General features: G+C 58.2%; 1 protein-coding gene across 2 annotated transcripts in view; it reads left to right on the top strand.

Annotated features, from left to right (window-relative positions):
- The window catches only part of TSPAN11 (tetraspanin 11), a 56,813-nt gene extending 36,280 nt beyond the window's left edge, over positions 1 to 20,533 (top strand). The window contains exons 4-9 of one of the 2 annotated variants that reach the window (XM_070409541.1): positions 8,978 to 9,052; positions 9,862 to 9,966; positions 10,839 to 10,997; positions 11,365 to 11,451; positions 11,574 to 11,660; positions 16,042 to 20,533. In XM_070409541.1, coding sequence (XP_070265642.1) covers positions 8,978 to 9,052; positions 9,862 to 9,966; positions 10,839 to 10,997; positions 11,365 to 11,451; positions 11,574 to 11,648 — 501 coding nt within the window. In that variant the 3' untranslated portion in view covers positions 11,649 to 11,660; positions 16,042 to 20,533. The remainder of the gene's footprint in view (positions 1 to 8,977; positions 9,053 to 9,861; positions 9,967 to 10,838; positions 10,998 to 11,364; positions 11,452 to 11,573; positions 11,661 to 16,041) is intronic. The other variant, XM_070409542.1, reaches the window with a different exon arrangement.
- The last annotated feature ends 568 nt before the right edge of the window (positions 20,534 to 21,101 follow it).

Raw genomic sequence — 21,101 nt, 5'->3', positions numbered from 1 at the left:
TTGATTCCCAGTCAGGGCAAATACCGAAGGCAACCAATCAATATTCTCTCTCACATCGATGTCTCTCTCTCTCTCTCAAATCAGTAAGTATATCCTCGGTGAGGGTTCTTTAAAAAGTGGTCCCCCAAGAGAAGAGGGAAAGATGAAAGATGAGGCATATGTTGAGGTGCGTCCAACTTCAGCCAGGGGGAGTGAGGGGCCTGGCATCAAAAGTTCCCAAGGGCCCCCCAGAGAAGGCGTCCAGTTCACACAGGCGCACCTCTGTCCTGCCCAGGCCCGTCCTGGCACATCTGCAGCCCCTCCAAGTCACTTTCCCGAGAAGGACATGCAACCCTGGCTGGTGCTTAAATGATGATCATTCGACGTCGGAAACCTGCAAAGGGCAGCGGGAATGGGGTTTAAATTATTCACACCAGCTCTTCTTTTTTAGGGAAGGCTGCGTGAGAAAGCAGATAGGTCGAGCTGGCTACGCCTAAGGCCGATGACCAGGACAGATGCCGCCCTGATCAAAAGAAAGGGATATTTTTAGGGTTTTGAATATGGGCTCCGAAAACTGTTGTATCTGAAGCCAGATGAAGATCATGATAGACGGCCCAGGCTAACCTGGGTCTCTGTCAGGGGCTCTTTTATATTTATGGGACTGGTTAGGAAGTAAGAAGTTCTAGAACCAATTTCTGAAAATGAGGGGACCGCAAATTGCAATACTTCCATCCAATACGTGCAGACTTAGTTCAGGGCAGTAAGGTCCTGACTCAGACTAGGGCTCTGGGACCGCAGGGCAGTCACGCGGCCACCCCTGGCCCCCTCGCATCCCCGTCTTTATGTGGGTGAGGGGTGAGGGTGATGAGCAAGGACTTTAGGTCTTAGGAGACGAATCACCACATTATGTAAAGATCATAAAATGTGGCTATAATTGCGTTTACGTCTCCAGCACAATGACCAAGCCTCTTTGAGAAGGAACCTAAACAAATAGCTATTTGTAGGCTTTTACTCCCTGGGTCCTCACAGCTCCTTAGCCAGAGACAGAAAGAGACTTGCCTAAGCTCGTGGCCGGGGCTGGCAGAGCCAGTGGACACCCAAGGCTCGCTCCAAGGCTTTCTGCTGCCCCAGGCTGCTCCCCCCCACCCCACCCCCCGTGCCTCTCAAGACCTGGGACCCATGGTCTGCCTGCCAGCTGAACACTGAAGCACTGAGGTGAGAGTTGGAGGTCAGTGCCCTGGCTGCCTGCCACCACATTCACTCAGAAGGGGAGGTCAAGCCTCCAGGTGCTGGCAGTGAGGCAGAAATCGGCTCTGCTATGTGCCGCGGAGTGTTTGCACCTAGTGGGGCCAAGTTCAGCTCAATGTATGTGTGGTTTGCTGTCTCCCCACTCCCAACCGGGGCCCTGAGCAAGTCTCAGAGCAGGGCTGAGCCAGGAGGGACAGAGAGCGTGTGTGTCTGTGTCTGTGTCTGTCTATGTTGCAGGAAGGCAGGGGATGGTGGGCTTACATCTCCAATCCTAGAGTTTGTTTTTCTGTCCTTCAGCCTTTCCATCCTCTAGATTCCTTTCCTTGGCAGATTCTGGGTTCAACTGTGTAACTGGAAAGAGACAAGCTCCAGTCCCTGTCGCCTAACGAGGCACAGTGATCAGTACTCTCATCACGGAGCCTCTTGAGAGAGGGGAGCCTCAGAATAGCCGATCCAAACAGCGGGTGGTCCTTCAGCCAATTACTGGGAAGTCCACGGGTCCCTGCAGATGTTAAAACGAACCTTATTGCACACACATACCCCTCCCCACCCCCCCAAGGATGGCCTGGCAGTGGCTGGCAGGAGGAAATGGGTCTGGGTGGGAAACCTCCCGAGGCCCACGTAGGTGCTCGGAGGTAGTTGAGGGCGGGTGGTATTACTGCTCTACTCCCACGGGCTGATGGGAGAAAAGGGCATGTGGAGGCAAGTCATTCATGTAAAGACTCGCTGCCTGCCCGCTGTGGTGCTCCCCACCAGGGCACCGGCGCTGGCTGCACTCCCTGCTGAGAGCCATGGGCAGTGGAGAGGGCAGGACCCACTCAGAGCTGCACGTCCCCCCACGTCAGTGGGACCAGGACAGGAGTGGTAGCTGGACAGCTGTCTGGACGGCTCCTCTCGTGCCAGGTCCTGGCACCGGCTCTCGGAAGCTGTGCCTCCATCCAATGCTCAGTGCCCTGCCCCATCAAACCATACGTCACACTCTCTTAGGGGAGCTTAGGATCAATTGGAGAATGAGACGTGGGAGACACAGAGATGGTGGCCAGATGTCATTGTTATTACTAATGCAGCTCTACCGCTGCAGCAGAAGCCTCAGCAGCCCGAAGGGCTGGGTGATAAAGGACAGGCCTCGGCACCTCCCTGAGAACTGCGTCCCTGAGCTCAGTGCATGGCGCGAGCAGAGAATAGGGCATCCTGAGGACAGGCTGTCCCCGAGGAGGGCAGGAGGCCTCCTGCCAAACAGATAAGAGGAGCAGCGAGCAAGGAAGGGGGAGAGGCAGGAGTGTTCCTCCAGGCGTCCCCGTTGGGAAGCAGGAGGCCCGGTGAGAGGAGGCTTGGTCCTGACACTGCACAGACAGATGGAGCAGCAGCACAAGACATTCTTCCCACCTAAGCCCCACATGTTATGCAGAAGGCCCAGGGTCACACAGCATCTTCAGAGAGGAAAGCTGGGCCCAGACTCGCAGGCCATGGTGCCTTGAGTAACATTACTCTTTTCTCTGACCAGCACCATTCTGGGTTCAAGATCCACCTTTCTCAGGCTGCAGGAAATGTACTTTATCATTGCCCACCCGTAGCAGCAAATTTTCTATACCCAGCAGTTTTTACAGGTGGTTAATTTCCACCACCTCCTCCTCTTCAATTTTCGGCAACTCATACACCATGTTACATTGATGAGGCTGCCTAGTTCATCGACCTTCACAAGCATTTCCAGAATTTTCTGCTCTGCTGGGCACAGAAGGGACTAAAACCAGTTTTTGGCTTGAAGTGCAGAGAGGAAGATGAAACACCTGTATTAAAAGACAAAGAACGGTGTGGAGGTTAAATTCCTGTTTGAACTTGGTCAGAGCTCTTACCTCTCTGAGCCCTAGGACTTCTCCTAACCTCAGGCAGGGCAGGAATTTCCCCTGCCAGCCTTCCCTTTCCTCCTATAACCAACCTATTACCATCACCATGCCCGTCCTGGTGTCCCTGCTACCTACCCTGTGCTTTGTCCTACCCTGGCCCATGCTCATCCCTTTTGTTCCAGGCACGTGCACAGGTGCCTGCAGGCCGAACCACGTCTCTCCACAGGCCAGCAGGAACCTCTAGGCCAGCGGTTCTCAATCCATGGGTTGCGACCCCTTTGGCGGTCGAACGACCCTTTCACAGGGGTCGCCTAAGACCATCCTGCATATCAGATATTTACATTACAATTCATAACAGTAGCAACATTACAGTTATGAAGTAGCAACAAAAATAATTTTATGGTTGAGTCACAACATGAGGAACAGTATTTAAAGGACCAGAAGGTTGAGAACCACTGCTCTAGGCCCTTCCAGGGGGCTCGTAGGAGACAGCAATCGCTCACTCCCCCCATGCCCACACCCATTGGGCAGTAGCATCCTCCGAGCCCCTGGGCTGTGCGCTCCCTGGGGAGTCTGGTGACCCTCCCTCAGCCAGCTGGCCAGGTCCTGCTGTCCACTCTGGAACCTGCTCTCTCAGCCCAGTCAGCCTGGACTCTTGGTCCTGGCGTGATATCCAGTGGACACCTGTCTCTGGCTTATAGTTCTGACACTGTGTTCTCTCCCGAACCCTCACAGTGTGATCTTTGCACCCCAACCCTTTGGCTGGGACTTTGGACCGCCTAGGATGCATTCTCTTGATGTCTCTTGAATAGCTCTTGCCTCTCTGTGGCTGGTTTGCTCCTCCCCTGCCCTCTTCCAACGTCCCCAATCAGTCAACCAGCTTCCTTGCCCAGCCTGGTCCTCTTCTCTGCTCCCAACCTTTCGGGCCAGAACTGGATGTTAGCATCAGCCATTAGCCAGAGCACTCCCTAGAGCAGTGATGGCGAACCTATGACACGCGTGTCAGAGGTGACACGCGAACTCATTTTTTTGGTTGATTTTTCTTTGTTAAATGGTATTTAAATATATAAAATAAATATCAAAAATATAAGTCTTTGTTTTACTATGGTTGCAAATATCAAAAAATTTCTATATGTGACACGGCACCAGAGTTAAGTTAGGGTTTTTCAAAATGCTGACACGCCGAGCTCAAAAGGTTCGCCATCACTGCCCTACAGTCTTCCCATAGAACAGCCCCAGGAGGGGTGGCTGAACCCCAGCTTTCAGCATGGCTGGGGCTGGAGGGCCCGGGCTATGAGCCCTGGGCTGGGGCTGGAGGGGGTGGAGGTCACCTTCATCCTTCCAACAGTGACATCTTGCTGCAGGAATGGCTTGAGGCTCCCAAATCCACATCCTCTCTTTTCTGCACAAACAGGCCAGGCAGCTGCACCTCTGAGCCCTGGCTGCCTCCAGCCCGTGGTTAATTGCCAGAAAATAATGAGCCCTGAGGTCATTGCCTCTTAAACAGCTGCTCCAGCTCTTCCTGTTTGGCCTGGGTGGTTTTGAGCTCCCTGCCCTCCCTCGCCTGCCGCTGTAATCCTCTCACACACAGTCAAGCGGGGAGCCTCCAGCTGTGCTCTCCCCGCCACTGACTTTGGCAGCATCTCGATTCTCCTCTCCTCCTGTTGCCTCGCTGCTCTGAGACCATGCTGTGCCTCTCCCCCCACCCGCCCGGACAGCGTGCCTCAATTTTCTGACGGTGGCTCCGTGCCCTTCTCTAACCGTGCGGAACAGTGAGACAGAGGAGGAACGCTTAGCGAAGCTCCCTTCTTTGTGGCAGAATCAGTCCAATGGGGAAATTCCAAAGTCCAGTTGTATAAAGTTCTTGAAACTTACTTACCTGAAGGTGGTGCCAGCTGGTGCCGAGCTGCCCTGTGTCACAGGCCCAGTGACAGAACCGCACCTGGGCTTGGCCTGTCCCATGCGGCAGACGGAGGCCCCTCGTCCCTCTGAAGACTCGTCCCGTGATGTCACCGTGAGAAACATCCCTGCAGGCTTCCTGCAGAGCCTCTCCTTCAGGAACGCCGGTTTGGTTGAGTGCTGTGCCGTCCCAGCTTCGTTCTGGATCTACATTTTGTTTTAGGAAATATCCAACTTCCAGTTCAAACTGCTCCATTACAGAATTAAAGGAAACCCCTTTTGGTAAATGGTAGAGGGGGAAATGACTGCAGCCCACTCTGTGCTCACCAAACTGGTTCCTCCCATGTTTGGGGCCCAGTTTGGCATCGTTTGAAGCAGCATCATTCTTATCGAGGGCTCTGGTGGCATCCTGCTTTCTGTCCGGCCAAGACTCAGGCAGCCACTTCTGGAAGGACGGGGCAGCCCTGAGAGCAGGGGCAGGCCCGACACATGGGGAGCTGGGGGGAGGGGTAGGCTCACACCCATGCATGGGGCCTGCGAAGACAGAACAAGATATGGGTCAGAGTGTCCATAGTCACGGGAGCAGACCAGCGTGAGGCCCGCCAGTCAGATCGGTTCAAGGGTGTCAGCAGTGAGGTCACAGCCAGGAGCTTCCAGCTCAGGGAGGGCTTTGGGGGCCTTGCAGGAGCTGAGGTTGGCGGCTAACGGCTGCGGAGCACAGATGCGGCCGGGGCAGCGAACCCAGGCAGGCGGCAGGGAGAGAGCAGAGGCCGGGCTGTGCTCAGGCTCTGTGCGCCCACGGGAGCGTTGTCCAGCGTGTGCAGGTAGTAACTAGACTCCAAGAGAAGTTAGGCTGGACCGAGTAAGGCAAAGGGCAGAGGGGCAGGCACAGGCTCGACATCTCTTCCTCCCACAACACAGAGGCACAGGGGTGCACCGGGAGCCTGGGGGTGACTGGCAGCCGCCGCACGGAGGCTCCAGTGGCAGGATGGGAGCTGGCCTCTGAGTACCGAGTACTGTACCGAGTCCTGAGGCAGGGCAGGGAGAGTGGGGATGAATGTGGAGCCAGCAGGGAGGTGCAGCCGGGTTCGAGAGGAGCTACGGGTCAGGCACATCCCCAAGGCCCTGGAGTGCATGCATTAGCGGGGACACCCTTCTGGGTGGGTGTCAGTGCAGCCACACACTGTCCAATGGGCCAGGCAGCTCCCAGGAGGACAACCATCTGGCCCGGGCAACCGTGCCTGCTGCTGGCTGACAAGTGCGGCTCACCTCAGGCTGTCGCCATGAGCTCTGGAGCAGGAAGCAGGCCAGATCATCATAAAGCGTAACTCGCCTCCCACTGGGTCCTCCTAGGGGTAAGCAGGGCAGGATGGGCCACCCACTGGCTCAGCCCCACAGGCAGGGCCCTGCGTATGGCCCTGGAGTTACACCTTGTACAAGGAACCAGGGAAGGCTGAGGTCAGCTCGCCCAGCTCACTGAGCCACGTTTTTCTCATTGGAGCACATTTTTCTAATTCACACCCAGGTGTCAGAGGTCACCCGTCCAGAGCCAGCAAGTGGCAGAGCCTGGACTCACAGCCAAGTCAGCTAGTCAGCTAACATTCCACCACATCCTCCAGCTTCCAGGCCCTGTGTTAGGCACCCGGGCTGCTTAGCAGAGAGATCCAGCCACAGACCTCTCGTCAGCCTCCTGCTCACATGGACAGCGTTCAGTGCCTCCCGAGGACCCAGGCACACACAGCCCCCTTCGTCCAAAGCCCTCCCCGTAGCAGGAAGAATCCATGGGTCCAGGGCACATGCCCACTTGGAACCTGCCTCTGCCCTCCCCACTCGAGACCTCATCTGGAGGCCAGGAGCTTGGGATCCTGTGCAGTCAGCCTGAGCCTCCGTTCAGAGCCTGCAGGGGGCACCAAGGCGGGTGCCCCCACCCTCCTCCACACCCACCTCCTCCACACCCTCACCCAGTGCGGACCAGGTCTGGGCCTGGGAAGGGACGGCCAGAGCTGGGACATGCAGGCCTGGGCCATTCCTGGTGCAGCATAGAGCAGGGCAGGAAGGGAGGATCCAGGACAGTGACGGACAGGCCTGGCACCAGTACTGAGACTGTAGGTTTCCCTGCTCACTCGGTGCTGGGAGACAATGAGCTCAATCCAATGGCTGAGGGAGAAGCGGCGGATTCACTTAATTTGAAAGGAAAACTGCTCGTGCGTCAAAGTTCTTTGTCCGTGAAATGTGCTCTCCCCTGTGTTGCTTCAGTCCTGCCCTTGCCAAGCCCCCTGCTGGGCTCTGGGAGCCAGTGGGCAAGGCCTACAGGCCCATGGGCTGAAATTGCCTCTGACATGGCCAGACAGCCCCTGCCCTCCTGCTATCCCACCCTGTCAACTCTTGGGAGCCCGTGCCAGCTGTCTCCTTGCCCTCAGACCCTCCTGCCCACTTTCTTGCCACACCTGGTGAACCCTGGCATCTCAGAGCTCACCCCCAGGTGGCCGGTGCCTGGAGGGAGGAAGAGCATCACCAGCCAGTGCCCGGGAGTAGGGGCTGTGCTTGCCCAGAGGGGCCAGTTTCAGGCAACAGCACCCCCTCTTCTTCCTCCTTTCCCCCCACGTCTTTCCTTCTTCCCTACCTGTACCTGCACCATCTCCCTCACCCTGTCCCCTCGCAGTCACGTGGGCCTGACATGCATTTCTGACCTGTTGGCTCCTCCAAGAACGTACCGGGATCCAGCAGTGTCCCGAGCCTTCCTGGTGGTACAAGCAGGTGGGGGTGGGGGCAGGATGAGGCCCGTCACAGCCCAGAGCACAGCCAGGAACCCAGCCAGCAGCGTCAGCAGGGCTGTGAAGCGTGCAGAGCAGCGAACCGGAGCAGTCAGGCAGTGGTGAGGGGAATTTAGAACCGCTGCAATGCCCTTCCCGGGCCCCTGCCTGTGCTTTTCCAGAGCCTTGGTTGCTGCAGCCCCTACACTCCAGCCATGTCCCTGAACTCAAACACCCCATGCTTCTGCTCTCCCCTCTGCCTGGCATGCACTCCTCTCCTTCTTCACCTGGCAAATGCTCACTCATCCTTAGAGGTGCCACTCAGGTGTCACCTCCTCCAGGAAGCCTTCTCTGACTGCTCTCCCATAGTTTCCAGGGTTTGCCCCATAACAGCATTTATTATTTTTTAAAGTATATATTTTATTGATTTTTTACAGAGAGGAAGGGAGAGAGATAGAGAGTTAGAAACATCAATGAGAGAGAAACATCAATCAGCTGCCTCCTGCACACCCCCCACTGGGGATATGCCCGCAACCAAGGTACATGCCCTTGACTGGAATCGAACCGAAGACCCTTTAGTCCCTAGGCCAGTGATGGCGAACCTATGACACGCGTGTCAGAGGTGACACACGAACTCATTTTTTTTGGTTGATTTTTCTTTGTTAAGTGGCATTTAAATATATAAAATAAATATCAAAAATATAAATCTTTGTTTTACTATGGTTGCAAATATCAAAAAATTTCTATATATGACACGGCACCAGAGTTAAGTTAGGGTTTTTCAAAATGCTGACACGCCGAGCTCAAAAGGTTCACCATCACTGCTAGGCCGACACTCCATCCACTGAGCCAAACCTGTCAGGGCCATAACAGCATTTAAAACACATCATTATGATCACTTACTATCTATCCCCCTACCACCAATAAGTTTGAAGGCAATAACCGTCTTACTGATGAGGCCTGGCATATAGTAGGCATTTAGTGAGTATTGGATGTGTGGGTGGATTAACAAGCTGCCAGCAGACCAGTGAGTGAAGAGGTGAGTGGAGAACTTCGTGCCAGCAGCCAGCAGCCAGCAGAGGTGGGGATGCCCAGAGCTGCTGGGAAGAGAGGAAGATGGTCCAGGGATGGGGGTCCCTGGCAGGTGCCCCACCCCCCTCACTACTTTAGGAAAGCCTTTTCATAGCGGCCCTGAAGTACCAGCCGCTCCCCAGGCCCGATCCCAGGGTGACCGTCTTCTCCCCTTGCCCCTAGTATTTCTGCCTGTTGCTGGTGATCTTCCTCGTGGAGCTGGTGGCGGGGGTCCTGGCCCACGTGTACTACCAGAGGGTGAGTGGAAGGTCTTCCTTCTACGTTGCCCGTAGCGCCCCCAGGAGGCCACGCGTGGGGGAGGGTGCAGGGTGCTGGGGAAGCTGAGGCACCGACGCACAGGGTGGTCCTGTCTCCCAGGCCCCAACACTCCTCAGCACATCTGGGTCCTGCTTCTCGCCTGGGTCCCAGTAACCCTCCCCTCCATCTGCGGATGCGGATGACTTCACCATGGGAGCCAGGAGGGGACGCTTCCCTGGGGGTGGCTGGTTCCTCTCCCCTCCTAAGGGGAAGTCACACATCCAAAGGGAAAGCAAGGCCTGGCCCAGGGCCACATGCCAGACTATGAAGACAGCACCGGCCTCGCCTGCCTGCGAGGACAAGGAGGAAGGGGCCAGTCCAGTCCTCTCCCACCGTGTGCCCTCTGAAGCAGGCTTCAAGGTCACGACCAGACTGATATTCGGCTGGTAGGGACAGTGACCATGCTGGTTGTTTCAACCCAGCACCTGGAGGAGCACTGGGTGCCCATGGGATCTCATGATCAAAATGAAATTCAACAGGTATTTAAAAGCAGCCCTGGGCCTCAGAGGTGTCTCCTCCCGCACCTGCCTCTCAGCTCCTCCCACCACACCCTTATTTTAGGGCCCCAGCTTTTGCAACATCGTCTCATAACTCTGTCTGCTGTGCGTGGAGGGTCCCTTCCACTGTGTGGGAAACCACCGCACTGCACCGCTGGAAGGACAGAGTGGTGCAGAGTAGCTGGTGGTTAGGCGCAGGCCTGGGGACCGCGGTGGGCTGCTCTGCTGACCCACCTCCCCTCCACCCTCCAGCTGAGCAATGAACTGAAGCAGCACATGACCCGGACGCTGTCTGAGAACTATGGGCAGCCTGGAGCCATGGAGATCACCACCTCAGTGGACCGTCTGCAGCAGGACGTAAGCCCCAACAGGGTGGGGTCCTCTCTGTCCCTTCCGTCTGTGTGCCCCGGGCAAGTTCCTTACCTCTGTCAACTCCTACTGGACGACAGGCAATGAAAGGTTCGATAAACTCATGTTTGAGCCCAGTGCCGAGCGTCACTCCGGCACATAGTAGGTGCCTAATAAACACTTGTTAAGTAGACTAAATGCACCTCCCGCCCCACCCGCACCTCTCACACCAGAGACCACCTCAAATAGCCATGTTCCGTGGCCCATGTAAGGACTCTAAGTCTCAGTCCCCAAACCAGAAGGGTGAGAAATAACCAATCTCCTGTTTTTTAATCACCCTGATCTGGGCTGGCACATCCCTGCCCTGGGAGGTGCAGCAGATGCAGGGCCCAGGTCGGCTCACACCAGCCCCTCCGGTCACTGCTGAGCTGCTTGCTCCGTGGCCTCTGGGATACCTTTCGTGTCCCTGCAGGACTCAGGGCTCTGAGGCCTCAAAGCCTGAATGGGGGCCTGGAACCTGTGGCAGGACTGGGTCCCTGGCCCTCGGTTCTGCCTCCCTGCGGGCCCAGAAAACTACCTCTGGTGGGTGTGGTCCCACCTGCCTCTACCTCCCTGCCCATCTTCTCACACACCCTCCCTGCCCCAGGGCACCACCATAATCTCTTTGAAGATCTTGGGGATGTTTAAGGCAGCAAACAGGTGGCCTGCAGGCAAATCTTGCCTGAAATGAGACCAGCCCCCATTCCAAACAGGGAAAGGGAGGAATCCCAGGGAGAAGAAAGGGGCTGGTTACTATTTGAATAATGGTCCTGCTCCCTGGAACCGAGCTGCTGGAGGGGCCTGTGGGTCTCCTCACCGCCAGGTTCTGCCTCTCTCTGCAGTTCAAGTGCTGCGGAAGCAACAGCTCTGCCGACTGGCAGCACAGCGCCTACATCCTGTCCCGGGAGGCCGAGGGCCGCCAGGTGCCCGACAGCTGCTGCAAGACGGTGGTAGCACGCTGCGGCCAGAGGGCCCACCCCTCCAACATCTACAAGGTGGAGGTGAGCACCTATCTCCAGCTGGGGCCTGCAGAGGACTCAGCTGGCCATCCAGAGGCCCCCAAAAGGCAAGCTCAGGGCAGACAGGTGGGGGGAGCAGGGCCCACTTATTTATTGGCCAGAAAGCAGCAGTGCTGGGCCTTCAAAGGGTCGCACAAAGCAGGGGACGCACACCTGCTACTGAGAGATTCCGGGACATCGTGGCCTACCCTGGTCACCCAAAAGCCTGTGGGCAATTGGAAAGCTGGACCAGGCCCTTTCAGCCTCTGGCCTTCCCTCAGCCAGTTGGAGGCAGCACCCGGCCTGCCCTTCCCTCCCATCCTTGCCCACTTCTGGGTCAAGATGAGTGTGACCTGCTGTTACCTTACAGGGAGGCTGCATCACCAAACTGGAACAGTTCCTGGCCAACCACCTGCTGCTCATGGGAGCAGTGGGCATCGGGGTGGCCTGCCTGCAGGTGAGTGCGGGGAGGGGCTGTAGAAGAGCTCACTGACCCTTTGTATACGCACACTCTGCCCTGCCTCCTCTCCCCTTCCCTTTGCAGCCAAAGTTGAGTCACACGGTCACTCTCTTCCCCAGAGACAGGAAGGAAAATGCCTGGGGCCAGGGGGCCAACTTGAACTTGTAAGGAACAGAGACCTGAGAGGAGTGTGAGTGTGGGCTCAGGTATGTGCATGCACCCTGTGTGTGCATGTGCAGGTGTGTGTGCAGCCTGCTGTGTCTGTGTGGGCCTGGGTGTGTCCGCATGCATCATGGTGGGGGTTGGATGCATGTATATGTGTTTAGGTGTGCTTGTGCACGTGTGTGTATGTGTGTGTGTGTGTGTGTGCATGACATGCTCTCATTCCTCTGTTATGCGCGTGTGCACACCTGTGGATATGTGCTCCCTGTGTACACCCAGCTCTCTGCTCCGAGCATGAGCCATGCTCTTTGCTCTGGGTCACTACTCTGCCCTCCCCCAGCTGCCATCCAGGGAGTTAGTGTTACTCCCATGAGTCATTCTAGTCACAGGTCAAGATCAGAGGAGACAGGAGTGGCACCCGCAGGGGCAAGGACAGGCTCAGCGAGCAAGGGCCCTGCGTGCCCACCTCACCTGACACTCCTGCTTCAGCCCAGCCGGTTCTGGAGGGAGCTGAGTCCTGTCCCACCTCCCTGTGCCCGGTCTATAAGCAACGTCCAGGGGAGAGGGGAGAGCAGTGGCTACCTATCAGAGGACCTGGGTCCAATCCTGCCACTGCTTCTGTGCGACCTTGAGCAGTTACTTCCTGGCGCCCCAATGTCATCCTCAAACCATGGATTGTTTCCCCAACTGCGTGAGGGCCAGATAAGAACAAGGTGATACGTGGACGGCAGCAGCACCTGGCACGGGCGAGGGCCTCCATAAGTGGAAACTCTGGATTTCAGAGTGACTCAGATACTTTCTCTTATCTGATCCCCACAACCTGAGAGCCAGGCCAGGCGAGTAACAGCGTCCTCCCCATTTTACAGACCAGAAAGTTGAGACCCAGGGAGGGGACTTACCGAGGGTCTCGTCCTGAACTGCCTCCCAGGTCTCCGTGGTCCTTCGCTTTCCCAAACTCCCTCCCAACACAGTTCCATGGAAAGAGAAGCAGGATGGGTGCGAGGCTAGGAACCTCAGCGTGGGTTCCTCCCAGGTCACGGCTGCTGGCCCACGTCAGCCTGAGTGCCGGAGGGTCCAGCTGCAGCCTCGCCTGCTGGGCCTGGCCCTCTGGAGGGAGACCGGACAACCGAGGGCTGGTTATTCGTCTCTGAGCCCTGGTTCCTCATTTGTGATGTGGGGCTAATTACAGCTGGTTCGTGACCAGTGAGGGTCGGCAGTATACGTGTAACCACATGGCTCACTGCCGAGCAGGTAGCAGGTGCTCAGGACACGGTCCCCATCATTACTTTTATCATTTCCATGCGGCACATTATTTCTCCCAGATGCCCTGATTGTTCCCTGGACAGACCAGCTGCCCCTTCACCTTCACTCAGGAGCAGGCCCGGGGAGCCCCAGGGGGCAGTCACCTGGCCCCTCATGTACTTCCCAGGGCAGGCCTCTGCCCCACATACTGAACCCCGGGGGAGTTGCCATGGGGTCTGGGGAAGAGGCTGCTCTGCATGCAGCCCCTGAATCAGCTGTGGTTTCTGGAAACCTGCTGTTTGCCTCAGGTATCGAGGGGACCTGCTCTGCATGGACGCTGGCCAGGCCAGGGCCACGCTCTGTGCCCATTTCTTTCTGGACTCTCTGGCCTGAGAGCCTGGAGAGGCTGAGACAGGGCAGTGAAGCCATGGGCAGGGAGGGACTGCCAGTGCCCAGAGCCAAGGGCAAGGTGGCCAAGTGCACCTGCAGGAGTGATGCCCAGAAGGCCAGGTGGCAGGGCGCCTGCAGGCCTACAGGTGCCTCCTGCCCCCTCCACCCCCACCATGAAAGTCTTGGTCCAGCTCACTGTGGAACTACTCCTAGAGTCCCCCAGAGAGAGCTTCTCCGGGCCACCGCCATGGACCCCAAGCCCTTGGGCAGTCTCTCCCCTCCATTCCTCTGAGGCTGGCCCTGCAGCAGCCAAGCCTGGGTTACAGCTCCCTCTGCTGGCCAGTGCTGGAACTAAGCTCCCCAAGTCCAGGTCAGCTGCCAGCCTTGAAGGAGGGCTCGCACCAGGCCTGTTCCCAGGTTCGCAGTCATTCTCCCGCCAGAGCAGGCACCAGGCACCTTCCCACACATGCCCAGCCTGGCACTTGGGAGACCCTCAAGGCCAAGATGGTGTCATATGCTTCCCTGTTCGGGACTGGAGGAAACCTAGCTTGAAGTCAGAGGTTTTCCTATTGATAGAGGAGGATTTGAGGCTCAGAGAGGGATGTAGCTGTACCCAAGGCCACACAGTTCCAAATGGAAGTTAGCCCACTCCTAATCCTACCCCCACATTCCCACACGGCAAGATAGGAACATGCTGCAGAGCCCAGAAAACTCGCAAGACAGTGAGATTGGACTCTGCAGGGCATTAAGGGGAACCGAGTGGCTTCCTGGGACCTCCTGGTCCTTCCCTGATGCTCTTGGTGACCGCCAGGTGCTGGGTCAGAAACCTCGAAAGAAGCTGAAAGCATTCGGGCTTCTCTGTTAAAAGCCCACGTGTGCCATGTGCAATATCCAGGCCGGCTGTCAGAAGGGGGTGCCATCTCCCACACAGGCTGGGCCCAGCAGCCTGTCATCGCCATCTCCCGCTCCCGTGGTCAACCTGTGTGTTTTCTCTGCTCACCCTGGTCTGCCGCTGAGTGTGCTGATCTCTGCATGTCCTCTGCCAGGAAGGAGACACAGCTCACTCAGGGATCTGAACGCTCAGTCCATTACTCTTCTGCATGAGTCAGGGTGGGGTGTGTGTGTGTGTGTGTGTGTGCATGCATTGGCGAGATTCTGGCCCGCACACTCCATCCTCGCTGTGCCTTCCCTGGGAGGCACCCTGGGAACACACATCTCATTCAAGAGTGAGCATGCTGGGAGCTCAGCCCTCCTGTCTCCCCCGGCATGAGGTGTAGGAGAGGTAGCCACAAGTCCCTGCTGGTCCACCTGCTCCCTCCGGCTTCCCCCTTAGCAAGGATGAGAAAGACTCAGATAACCACAGGACGAGGCGTGCTGCGTGACACCTGGGTGGCATGGCTGTGACAACCATCTGCTAAAAGCTGGTGGGAGACAAAATAGCCTCTTAGGCCGCCTTTCAGCTGTGGCTCCGAGTACTTGGTGGATTAGCTCTGCTCTGGCACCGAGTCTGGAGCCAAGTGTTCACAGGGCCCCACCAGCCTCCCACATCGGGATGGAGAGGAGGGAGGAAGGGGAAGAAGAGGGGCATCCTTTACTACCTCCTACGCCAGCCTCGCAAAGAGAGACCGAGCACCTACCGGCCCGTAGGAGTCCTCACCTGCCTGTCCTCGCGTTGGCAGCAGCTGTTGGAAAGTTTGGGGAAGATGGCGCCTTGCTCCTATATTTGGGGAAGTGCACCTTGGCCCATGTCCACAGGGTGGCCATGGGGCTGCCCTAGTGCCCTTCCCCCACCGGTGGAGTCAGGATCCAAGGGCATCATGGTCAGGAGCATGGTCACAGTCGTGGCCTCCCTGGTCCAAATATCCTCGCCTTGTCCCTGTGTATCCTTGGGTGGGAGGGAGGAGAGGAGGGGTAGAGAGGAAGAAGGAGGCAAGGGAAGGCGGGGGAATAAGGGTCCTCAATAGTGTGGAGACAGGAAAGTGAGACCAGGAAAAGGTGACTGCCCAGCACTGCCCTGCTCTGGGCCGATGCTCTAGCCCTGTGGTCGGCAAACTGTGGCTCGCGAGCCACATGCGGCTCTTTGGCCTCTTGAGTGTGGCTCTTCCTAAGCCTTAGAGTACCCTAATTAAGTTAATAACAATGTACCTACCTATATAGTTTAAGTTTAAAAAATTTGGCTCTCAAAAGAAATTTCAATCGCACTGTTGATATTTGGCTCTGTTGACTAATGAGTTTGCCTACCACTGCTAGCCCCTTCTTGCTCAGCTAGTGGGTGTGACAGGGGCCTGTCAGGCAGGCTCCTAGGGCCTCGTTTGGTGCCACATTCCACGCTGATTTACAGATGAGCTGGTGACAGCTCTGGGTGCCCCTCCCAGAGCCTCGGTGTCCCCAGTGGCTTCTGTCCATCAGCCAAAATCCACTGTGGTGGCTGGTTTTGCTCTGGTCAGAGCAGCAATGCAGACAGAGAAAGGCTGGTCAGGTAGCAGTCAGCTGCCCCTGGAGAAGCGCTGGGCCGCAGACCAGGCAAGGGCCCAGCTCGTTCGCTAGTAGTGCAGAACCTCGGCCCCACCCACATCGCGGTCCCTGGGTGATTCGTTCCCATCAAAGTGTGAGAAGTGTTCCCTGGGAGCTTGTCAGAATAGCAGAATCTCAGTACCTCCCTCCCCCACCTCCCACATGGGAACCTGCCCTTCATCCAGGTCCCAGCTGCGCACTCCGTGTGGGAAGCTGCGCTCTGGGCACTGCTGGCCGTACCGCGGTGGGGTCCTGATCTCTGCTCTCTCCACCTGGCAGACCTGCGGAATGGTTCTCACCTGCTGCTTGCACCGGAGGCTCCAGCTGCATGTTCACTAACGGCCCATCCTGTCCCCCCCAACCGCCCCCCACAAGGACAGGGGTCCAAATCCCATCTGCCAGACCCGGGGAGCCAGCATAGCTCATCTAGAAACTTGCAGAAAGTCCCCATCCCTGGTGCCCACCCTTCAGACCCACCAAGTGCTCAAGACCACGGCTCCTGCAGTTCCCACCAGACGGGAACCCTCCACTTCCGAGTGCTCACTGCCAGCCCAGGCGGGGGCTGGCCCTGCCAGGGACAGACAGGAGGCTCCCAAGGACCACGGGAAGGTGAGAGAGTTGGATTCTCTGCTCCCTCCCAGCTCCTGAAACGACATCGAAGGACTACAAACCTCGACCTGTCTGGACCGGGCGTTCAGCGTGACCCCCACGGGTGCTGAGCAGCCCTCCTCTCGCCTCTGCCTAGGTTTGGGGGCCTTGCTCTGGCCTCCCGGAGATGCATCATGGTGGGCAGTTAGGGGTATCTCTGCCCCCAGAAGGCCCAGGCCTCTGATCTGCCCACCCCAAGCCTTTCTCACGGGAGAGGAGTGTCCCCATGGCCTGGCTCCTTCCTGCAGGGCCTGAGAGTGGAGAGAATGAGGTGAGGCCGCCAGAAGCTGGATGTGGGCAGTGGTAGATGGTGAGGCTTCGGGCAGGGAGCGAGGGGGCTGGGGGAGTAGAGAAGGCGGGGAGTTGGCCCCACCTGCATGTGCCGCAGCAGGAGCCTGCGCTGCTTGGAGGCCTTCCCCAGGAGAGGAGCCCTGGGAGAAAGGCCCCGAGCCCCAGCCTCCAGGAATCTCCTGTGTAGGGCCTGATCCTCAGAACGGCCAGGGTTTTAAACCTTCGACGGTTAATGTGGGCGAGTATGAAACTCCTCCCGATTGGACCCAATCGCAGAGCCTGAAACGTCGGAGCCACTGAAAAGGTAAAGCTCCAAGTCGAGGGGTGCTCCGCCCTGAACCTCACTTGCCCTGTGTCAGGCTCCCTGACCACGAGGCCTCGCTCTGCTCCTGGAGCAAGCACAGTCCCTCCCTCCCGTCCCGCCTCGCTGTCTGAATTGGGCAGGGGATCCTCAGGAAGAACTTCCGGATACTGAGGGAGAACAGAAAGCAAAGCCTAGAAATGCAGTGCAGATGCTGACAGTTTTCCTTCAACAGCCACAGCCCCCTCTCCCCACCCCCCTGCCCCCTGAGCCTGTGACGTGGTGCTCCAACAGGAAGACCCCACACCCGCTTCCACACCTCCGGGGCCCTGCTCTTCCCGGGTCCTGGGGACCCTCTTCCTGCCCCACCCATGAGAGGTGGGCCCTTATTATGCTAAATCCAAGGCCAAGAAAGGTCACCTCCTGCCTCCCCACTGGGTCCAGTCCCAGTGTGACAAGCTCAGCTCTGGCTGAGCCGGGTCAGTCCTGGGTGAAGGGTATTCTCTCTCCCATACACAGGTCCCTGCTATCCCCAGCACAGCCCTCATCTGTGCAGAAACTGCACACCCTCAGAGCACATTCCCTGCCTCCCTGCCTCCCTGCCTCCCTGCCTCCCTGCCTCCGGGGCTGGTGGGGACCCTGGCTGGCTTGGCTCCTCCACCCAGAGGGCCTTGGGGTGGCTGAGAAAAGTTCATTAGGAGGGAGACCAGCTCTGCTAGCAACCCCAGGCTGCATCAAGGACAAAAGAAATGGTGGTGTGGTCATCTTTGCTGCCCTCCAGCTTCCCGGGACTCATGCAGATACATAAAAGGTGATGGTGAGGCCAAGCTCTTTGCAGGGACAGAAGTCAGACAGGTCTCACCAAGTGAGGCTGAGAGAGAGAGAGCGCGTGCTCTTCCTGCCGAGGGCCGAGGGAGGCGGAAGTGGGAGGGGTGCTGGCCTGTTACGTGCCTGCCCCTCCTGGGTCCCTTCACTTTCCTGAGGTGCCCCAGCCTGTGCGGATGGGGATGGGGTGCCGGGCCTTGTCACTGGGGGAGACCCTGGAGAGCTGACTTCCTGCCCCACCTCCTGTGCTGACGAGCGCTACCACATGTCTTGTGAGCGCTACCGAGGACCGGGCTGGTCCAAGCCGCAGAGGGACAGAGCAGCCCGGAACTTTTGGAGACTGGGACCTCTTTGTTCATGCCAACGGCCTGGGAGATGAGACATGGTGACAGGAAACTGAGGCCCAGGGTATGGCAGGTTCCCCGAGGGGCGCCCTGAAGGCTGGAGTCAGAGCTGGGGTGCCGGTCCCGCCTGTGAGCATGCAGATCTGCGCCAGGATGGCTCCCCCAGGTCCCTGCTCTGAGGCCGGCAGGGCCCTGAGTCCCCGGAGAGAGAAGGCGTGTCTGGTGAGAGCCATCGCAGTCCTGCGGGGGCAACAGGCGCCGGCACACAGGCCCAGAAAAGAGGCCAGCACACCCACACCTCGATCTCACCAAGGGGCCCTTCCCCCCTCAACTCACAGGAATACCCCTCCCAGAGGGAGTGCTGCACCCCAACTCCCTGGATGACCTGTGTTTGGGGAGACAAGAGTGTAATGGCCTTTGGTGAGGAGATGAAGTCTTGTTTAAAGTATTTGTGACCATCCTTGTCTTTCTCCCTCCCCCTCCCAGCCCCAGGAGCTCCTCAGGCATAGCCACGGGGCAGGGGTGTCCAGGGCCTTGTGTGCTTAGAATGTGTTAGTCACGTAGACACACCATCTCGTAGGGACCGAGGTACGAGGGTATATTCCCCCCACTTCACAGAGTCAGCAGCAGTGGCTGCCGTCACGCCACCCCTCTCCCCGGCGCCCCCAGTTCTCCATCTCTAATAAACCGCCAGGCTGACATTCAGGAGCAGCATGGCCCGCGGGATGTTGTGGACCAGGCTCACACCCCCTCCCTGGTTGGGCGGGACCAGGCCAGCCCCAGCGCCAGAGCTCTGCTCTGTGCCGTTGGAAGAGAAGAGTGGCTCCTTTGGGCTGACAGGGGACCCCCCACCCCCGGCAGAGTGTCTCACAGGAGCCTGGGGCCATGGCTCAGGGGCGCCTGGCCTACCACCTCCGGAGCCAACGCTGACACCAAAGTGAGGGTGACCACCCTCGGCACTCAGAATCCCCACGCAGATGTGAATACTCATGCGGCGCGGAGACAGTGGTCTGGGCATGGAGGCCTGGCCAGGTGGCAGGAAATGCCTCCCCCGCCCGCCCATGCGCCTCATGCATCACAGAGTGGCCGGGGCAGGGAGGAGGCGCCCGGCTGGTGGAGCTGACCACCTCCTGCCTGCCTTCCCTCCCCTCTGCCGCCGCCGATACCGGGCTCTGGGTGGGCACAGTGTGAGCTATCTCGGGCCTAGATCTCATCAGGCTGCCGCCCAGTGCAGGGGTGGGGTGACATGCAGGGCGATGTGCCTCCAAGATCCTCATGCCCCACGGCCACTGTTGGTCTTGGGATCTGCCACTCCCGGTCCATCTTCAGGGTTTCAAGGTGGGGGGTGTGAATGAAAAGTTACTTTCGCCACCACCCACTCTGCTATCAGCCTTGAAAACACTATCCTTACTGGCCACTTTGGGCCTGGGGACAGAACTGGAGAAGGGGAGGTGGTTTGATGGCTAAGGAGAACCCCACATTTTGTGTCACCACTGGGTGGCGCTCACATCTGCCAAGGATGCTAGTGATCAAACTTGAGCTTGCATGAGGGTCGCCTGAGGGTCACCTGGAGGGTTTTTAGCACAGATTACTGCCCCCTCTTTCCTCTCCCCCTCCCCCATCTTCAGATCAGAGGGTAGAGCCAAGGATTTGTGTCTCTAGCTGGTTCCCAGGTGATGTGGGTGCTGCTGACCTGGGATTGCACCTGGAGAGCCACTGCTTTAGACCACAGCCCTGAAGCCCTGAACCACCTTCGTGTGTCACAGCCCTGGGGCTCAGATCCCTCCGGGTGTGAGGCTTGGGTCCCACTCTGTGACATGGGGGGGGGCTGTGGGCAGTTCACCGCCAGCCAGGACTGTGCCTCCCTGCTGTGCGTTCCTGCAGCACCCGCCCCACCTCCGCTTGGATTGAGGGGCCGCGTGAGCCCGTCTGTGACCCCGGCTGGCAGAGCAGATTCCGGGTCCTCTTCCCTGAAGGGGACAGGTCCACAGTCCAGCCCCATTTCCCACCCCCTCCGGCCCCACGCCACTCTCGTCGCCCCTTCTCTCTTCCAGCACAGTGCCAGGCCTGTGCTCCTCCCTCGGCCTCCCGCGTCCCCTCTTCCCCGCTGCGTGAGCACCACAGGCACCCGTGCCAGCGCCACAAGTCTTTCCAGGCAGCCCGTTCCTCCTGAGGCCAGACAGGCTCCTGGGGATCTGGAACCGGCGGTCCTGGATATGGGCTGTCACAATACTCTAGAGACAGGGAAGTCGCCTGACTCTATCACATACAGAGAAACTGCTCTCCTTGTAAACAGCCCCTCCACCGCTGGTCTCCGTGTAAGCCAGCCTCGGGGCCAGGGGCCACAATAATAAAGGAACTGCATCTGGAACTACCTGCTGCTGCTGCTGCTGTTTTTCCTCCCCTGCAGGGAATTCCATCAGGTGTGTCCAGAGTGGGGGGGGGGGGGGGGGGGTGGAGCCTGGTAGGAGCCCCTTGACCACCCTGATAGGGTCCTGCCAGCTGCCAGGTTGACTGTTTGCACCGACCTCACCTCCCGTGGGCGTCACTACTCCTGGTGGTGAGTGAGAGCCAGGCTCTCACAAGTGTGCTGGAGTTGTGTTCCCCTTAAATCGCCCTTGGGCAGCCGGGACTGCCACACTTCTGACTGTGATGCCCAGCAGCCCCTATTACGAGCCTGCGGTCTGCCCGTCCTGCTGTGGGCATCACCCTGGCGGGCTGCAGCCGATGCAGGGTGTGCGGAGAGGGCAGGGCAGGGGCACTTCAAGCTGAGGCACACCTTCTACTGCTCCCTGGCCCCCACCCCACCTCCCTGCAGAGTGCTAGTGTCTCCCCCCTCCTCCCCGACCACTCATTTGTCCTCCCCCCCAAACTAGAGTCAGGCACTCCTCACCCCAATGCAAAAAGACGGCCATCCATGATTCAGAGGG

This window comes from Myotis yumanensis, unplaced genomic scaffold (assembly GCF_028538775.1).
Source record: "Myotis yumanensis isolate MYYU_CA2020_CCGP unplaced genomic scaffold, mMyoYum1.0.hap1 SCAF_3, whole genome shotgun sequence".
In the NCBI taxonomy this organism is placed as follows: Eukaryota; Metazoa; Chordata; class Mammalia; order Chiroptera; family Vespertilionidae; genus Myotis; species Myotis yumanensis.
The sequence above is the reverse complement of the archived record's forward strand: the minus strand, read 5'-3'. Positions and strand labels throughout refer to the sequence as shown.